Source organism: Ipomoea triloba, chromosome 8 (genome assembly GCF_003576645.1).
Source record: "Ipomoea triloba cultivar NCNSP0323 chromosome 8, ASM357664v1".
Lineage (NCBI taxonomy): Eukaryota > Viridiplantae > Streptophyta > Magnoliopsida > Solanales > Convolvulaceae > Ipomoea > Ipomoea triloba.
Window position 1 is genome coordinate 16,443,223 of NC_044923.1, and position 7,055 is coordinate 16,450,277.

The 7,055-nt window shown below is 34.8% G+C and overlaps 1 protein-coding gene across 1 annotated transcript; it reads left to right on the forward strand.

Moving 5' to 3' along the window:
- Nucleotides 1-771: 771 nt before the first annotated feature.
- Nucleotides 772-1,926, forward strand: LOC116027036 (very-long-chain aldehyde decarbonylase CER1-like). Its single transcript, XM_031268463.1, has 3 exons — nt 772-879; nt 1,125-1,235; nt 1,807-1,926. Exons 1-3 carry the CDS (start codon nt 772-774, stop codon nt 1,924-1,926), a joined length of 339 nt encoding a protein of 112 aa, XP_031124323.1.
- The last annotated feature ends 5,129 nt before the right edge of the window (nt 1,927-7,055 follow it).

Consider the following 7,055-nt stretch of genomic DNA (forward strand, 5'->3'; position numbering starts at 1 on the left):
TACACCCTCGTAAGTCCACTATATTCTCATAATTATAATGGGTCACACTTGTGTGAGACCGTCTCACGGATCCTTATTCGTGAGACGGGTCGAATCGGGTCAAAACATCATGCAAATGTCATACTTATATGTGCAAATGTCATACTTATATGCTCAAATATAACACTAATAAAGAATACAATTTTTGTTACTTATAAGAGAAAAAGTAATACATTTTTCATAATAAGTGATATTGACAAGTATCCCTTACTTTTGAGGAAAAATGTAATACTTTTAAATCGAAATGTAAAAGTATTGTATTTTCCCTTTAAAGTATTACATTTACTCTTATAAATAACAAAAATTTTATTCCTGATTAGTATTACATTTAAACATATAAGTGTTACATTTGCATCTTGACCCGACCCGTCTCATGGTGAGACGGTCTCACACAAGTTTTTGCCAATTATAATTAAGTTTAAATTCGAACCTTATCACTACTTTATCTTTATTGGGCGTTCTTGAATAAACAGATTTCATTCGTTGCACCACACTCAATTTCGGACGAATTATTCACTTTTTATGCCATTCTATGACTACATCTATGGAACAATGGACAAGTCGAGTGACACATTATACGAAATATCTCTCGAGAAAGAAGAAGAGTTCCCGGATGTGGTGCATCTTACACATTTGATCACCCCGGAATCTGTGTAGTATTTGAGGCTTGGGTTTTCCTCTTGGGCCTCCGTGCCACAAAACCAGAAATGGTACACTTGGTTGATTTGGCCTATGACCATCATCATAAACTCCATCTGTAATCAAACTTTCATCTTGGAGAGAAACATTTTGGGAAAGGTTAAGTCACAATCTTGGGTTATACCCAAGTGCAAAGTCCAGGTACGCAGTTGCACTGACTCTGTTACAATGTAGTATCTGTTCATATAACTACTTTCTCAACCTACTGAAGCACAAAGAGTCAATATTGCCTCCACTGAGATTCGAACCCACACCTTGTATATGAGAGTGTAATTGAGTGCCACAAAACCACAAGGTCTTGGCACATAGTTGTATTTTCTAATTCGTCTCTTTTGAAAGTTCGTGTGAATTGAAGTTACGTTGTATACTTACGTGTTTATCTTTAGTACCTGCTTAAACGACGACAATCACGAGACATCAATGGCTTGATTGAAGAGGCCATACTAGATGCTGAAGCAAAAGGTGTCAAGGTCTTAAGCTTGGGTCTTCTCAACCAGGCAAGGTAATTACTTAACGCTTAACCAACTCTATATACTATATATATCCCGACTAGATGAACCATCAATCCTTATACCATGGACCAGGGTTCAAAGTGAACTGTGGACCCTTGTTTATGTGTCTTATGTTGTGAGTTTTTATGTCTTTGTGTTATGAAATTTTGTTCCTTAAACAAATTAATAATTGTGTCTTATGCTACATTGCTATGAATTTATGTATCTTACGTTGTGAATTCTGTGACTATGAACATTTTGAAAAATAAGTGAATATATAATACTAGTATATATGTATTTGTCTTGTGTTAAGAAATTTTATACCTTACAAGTATGAACTTTTATATCTTGTCGTTTTGATTCAGGGGTTATAATGGGGTTAATTCTAGCAATGGTCTTCCGACTATGTTGATTTTTCAAAATTGGTCATCGTCTTATAATTTGGACGAAAAAGACACTTGACTTTTGAAATTATTCCAGTAATGGTCCTTCCGTTTATGTCCAGTTAGTGAGGCGTTATGTGTGAGGATCCAGCTTTCCCCAAGGGGTAAATTACTAATGAAAGTGTTTGTTTCAGAGTGAGGAACTAAACAGGAATGGAGAGGTTTACGTCCAAAAGTACCCGAAAATGAAAATGAGATTGGTGGATGGAAGTAGCTTGGCAGCTGCAATAGTCTCCTTAAATAGTCTCCACTAAACCTAAAGAATGAAAATAAGATTTCTAAAACTTCCTCCCTGAAAAATCCTATCAAGCCTCCTTAAATAGTCTCCCCAAAATTGCCCTAAAATGATTTCTCCGCATTGTCTCGTTCACGTGGCCTTCACGCGTGAATGGCCTCGTGGATGCGTACTAGAATGCGTCCACACGGCCTTCACGCGTGAATGCAGCATCCTGGGTCCTCTGGGACTTCTGTCTTGCTCGGTTTGCTCATTTCTCGTGCCTAACGGCTTCCGGGACCTGTGGAGTGTCTAAAAAATACACCAAAGTAGCTATGCGTGTGGTTATTGAATTAAAGCACATAATATCGTAAATTACTAAATTAGTCACATAAGGATATCGAAATGTTATAAAACTATCCCTATTTATATCCAAATATATAGATATCTTGGGAGCTTATTAGGGAGTGACAGACGTGTCAACTCCGAGCTCTTAGCTGTTAGAGTTGTGTTTAAGTTCAGTTATAAAGAAGTCATGGTATACAGTTAGCATTATGCTAACATTAAGAGATCTCTACTGAAGGCATGCTTTTAAGGATTTTAGAGATCATATAGTATTTTGGATGGTTTCTTCTCTTCAGTTGTGCACATAATATATTTTGAGAAACATCCCTTAAGTTACCGAGAATAAACATTGGGTTTGTTCATGAGAGGCCTAAGTTGGAGAATTAAAATGCATGCGACCATAATGGATACTACTCTTATTTGTAAATAGAGGACATATCACTATGGTTCGTGTGTTTTGTTCTTTGATGAGGGTTGTGCTAATACTTGCGCCAAGTGGGAGAATGTGAGATTTTCCCTAAATAATATATATCACATATTATATATTAGGGCCTTAATTTAAGGTGGTGCAAACAGTCCAGGGCATTTGATTAAGAGCTACAGTCCTGGAGGGCATGATCCTGAAAATAAAAGTCCCATGATCTTGAAAGTAAAAGCTCCTCCATGAGCATCATGCTTATCATGTTGATCCAAACCTCCAGTTGAAGATCAAACCATTTGAACCCGGAGGCCCTTCAATGGAGTGTTCAAGACATCAATTGAAGAATCAGAGGACTACATAAAGATCTTGTACCCACACCATATTGATATACTACATGTAACCAAAGTTTGACTATCAAAATATTATTCAAAATTTTGCGTTTACAAATATAGGAGGTGTGTGATTTATAATATATTTTATATTCGAACAATTTATTCAATTAATTATGTTTCATATTTGGTTGTGGATATTTTATTGCGTTTTGAATTATATATTTTGATTTTTCGCCCCTAATCAAGAAGTTTTTTAGCTTTGTGTTTGTATGTTTTGTTTTATAAATTTTTATTAGGAAAGTGTTTTTTTTCCCTCCTGATTTTTACATCCAAACTTTCTTATCATAAATTCATAATTTGATTTTCATTCATTGGATTCCAATGAATTGGCTAACCCACCACTAACTAATAAATAAATGTAATTAGCAATCACATGATGACATATCCGGAGGGAAATTTGTAGGAAAAATATAGGAGGGATCGGAGTTTGTACCACACTTGCACGGTTGTTTTTTATTAATAATTAATTTATTATTTATTAAGATAGCAATGCTATTGTTTGTAAGCTTATTTAATTTTAAATTGTTTATTCATTTTTACATGCACTTTGACCAAGAAATTATAACTAGGAAGACCAAGAAATTGTTCAATCTTTAAAATATCTTGCCGTTATACCTTATGTTATCTTTTCCCATTAGTATTATCATGCACATGCATACACAATATTTTTTTTCTTTTATTCTTCAAATGTAATAATGTATGTAAACATGCAATTATAAGAAATAAGTATGATTTCATTAAATTTTAATTAAACCTTACCGTAATTATATTTAGTAACATATCTAAATTTCTTATTTCAATAATATTAATCATACAATAATTATTACTCAAATTGTAACTATACTTTTATTTAATATAATATGAATTCTACAACTATACTTTTTTGTTTAAAATTATATGCTATAGTTTTTTTAAAAAATATTTTAATATTTAGTATTAATATTGTGCATATGTTTTTGTGCATCGCGCATATAAAATAGTAGTATTAATTATATGAATGAATGCTGCACCAAACACTGTACGTATGTTCTTCCCAAACACTCTACGTATACATTAATTATAGGAATGAATGCTGCACCAAATAAATTAGTAGGGTTAATTATAGGAATGAATGTTGCACCAAATAAATTAGTAGGGCATATTGATATGACTAATATACACACACATGCATGTAAATTATGTTGACTGAGTTGTGTTGTACCCGGGACCCACGACAAAGAATTGTGTTGTCCCCGGGAGGTCCCCGAGACCCCCACGACATCCTCCCAAACTACACATCTGTGACCAGTTGAGCTAAATATACACAGAATGCATAGCCAATCAACCTTACGACATATTCATTATCATACTGATCGAGTTAAAATAGTCTTAATCACACAAGCGAGCAATATATATTTATATTTTGCACATAGAACATATATACAATATACAATATTTATGCAAGTTCGAACATACGATACGTATACAAATATTCTACAAAATGAAAGTAAATATCTTCCATCAATCACAAAACAGTGAATGAATGAGATCTATACTTAAATAAATATTGTTACATTTTTGTAAATGCTTAGAATATATCATTTGGTAGAAAATAAAATTGTTTTAGAAAATATTAGCAGTATAATTTTTTAAAAGTTGTATCATCTGTGAAAACACATAGGCCCTATTTGGTAAATAAGGTGCTCTTATTATTATGGAGTACATGCATGCATTTATATTTTCATAAGAAGCACCAAATACGTACTTCTAACACATACAAAACTAATTGCTAAGAAGTACAATATTTCTCCGTGTACGAAATCTACAATAAATATTTCCTAAGAAACACCAAATCTTTTATTTACCAAAATTGGCATCCCTTATCCAAATGTATGCTCTAAGAGCAGTCCTCATACCAGGACCATGGTCCACAATGTACTGTGGACCATGGATCATGACTGATACTGCAGTTGTATTGAACTGATACTGTAGTTGTGTTGAACGGATACTGCAGTTGTGTNTAGTTGTGTTGAACGGATACTGCAGTTGTGTTGAAAGGGAACTGCAGTTGAGCGGAACAGAGGCTGTGCCATCCGTCTGGAACTGCAGTTGTGTTGAACTGATACTGCAGTTGTATCGAAAGGATATGCAGTTGTGTTGAACGGATGAACGATCTCTGTTCCGCATAACTGTTGTTTCCTTTCAACACAATTGCATTATCTTTTTATCACAACTGCACTATCCGTTCAACAAAACTGCAGCATCGATCATGGTCCACAATATAATTCTCTCTCTGAGAGAATCACATAATCTAGCAGATACTTATAATGTATTATGTATTCAAGCCGTATTATTCAATAATACGGAGTAACATTTTGACCACATATTTCAAAGTATTTTAAATTTTCACTCAACTCAACTATATATATATATACCTTCAAGGCTTCACCACTGCCAATATAACTCATCAGAAACACAGAAAAAGAGATAATACATACATATGGCGACCACTCCAGGCTTCCTCACTGATTGGCCATGGAAACCCCTGGGAAGTTTTAAGGTTCGCTGTTTCTTCTCCCTCCAACGTTGTTCTTAACAAATATATGTACTTAGTACCGACCATTACTAACAACAAGATTACAAGATTACAAGTTTAACTCTCAATATGAGCAGCTTATTAACTTAGGTAACACTTGTGTAAGGTCATCTCACTGGTCTCGATCAATGAGACGAGTAGAATATTTTATTAATGGGTCAGATCTTTGACCTCATTAATTAAAGATTCGACCCGTCACAAGCTGTTGCCCATCAACTTTCTTAATTTGAGTTGGTCAGTTATGACTGGTAAGGTCACAAGGTAGTATAGTATTTAACCTACACACTTGTTACTAAGGTTACAAGGCGGCCAGGGTTTATTCAGAGCACACACTATCTTATGATACTTTGCTTTGCTGGTTAATGTCACAAAGCGGGATTTACCCAGAATGCATACATGTTATGCAAATCCCGGAATGCATACATGTTATGCTTCAAGTAGGCATTCATATATATATATATATATATATATATATATATATATATATATATATATATATTATTGTTCCCTAATGATAATTTTGAGAATTTTAATTTTGAGAATTTTTGTGTGTTTTTATGGGTAAAAGTATGTGCTTATGGCACCATGGGTGGTGCACAGTTTGTACTATTTTGTTAGGAGCAAGGAAAGTGAAAGGGACTACACAAATTTCTTGATTTTCCCTTTCGTCCTCTCCCGGATGGTGCACAACCAGCTATGGATCAGCTACTCCCGTCACAGGACGGCCAAGGGGAAGAGCCGGATCGTCGATAAACCCATCGACTTTGAGCAGGTTGATCGAAACCAACTGGTAATATAATGCTACCCGAAAAACATTATATATATGTTAATCTCGTAGACAGGAAACCTTAATAATCTCGATCTGAAAGGCCTGTAGTGCTGTGGTTTTTTTTTTTTTTTTTGTTTTTTTTTTAAAGGGATGATCAGATATTATTGATTGGGCTGTTAAGTTATGTGTTCAACGTCACCGGCATGGCTTCCCGGCTGTCGGCGTGGAGGACCGACGGCGTGTTGATAGCAATGGCCCTGCACGCCGGCCCGGTGGAGTTTCTTTACTATTGGCTTCACAGGGCGTTGCACCACCACTATCTCTACTCCCGCTACCACTCCCACCACCACTCTTCCATTGCCACCGAGCCCATTACGTGTAAATATTATGGCAAAAACTTGTGTGAGACCGTCTCACCATGAAACGGGTCGGGTCGGGTTGGGCCAAGATGTAAAAGTAACACTTATATGCACAAATGTCATACTTAAAAACAATACTAATTAGGAATAAAATTTTTGTTACTTATTAGGGTAAATGTAATATTTTAAGGGAAAAAACAATACTTTTACATTTCGATTTAAAAGTATTACATTTTTCCTCAAAAGTATTATATTTGCCCTTATAAGTGAGAGGCACTTGTCAACATTACTTATTATGAAAAATGTAT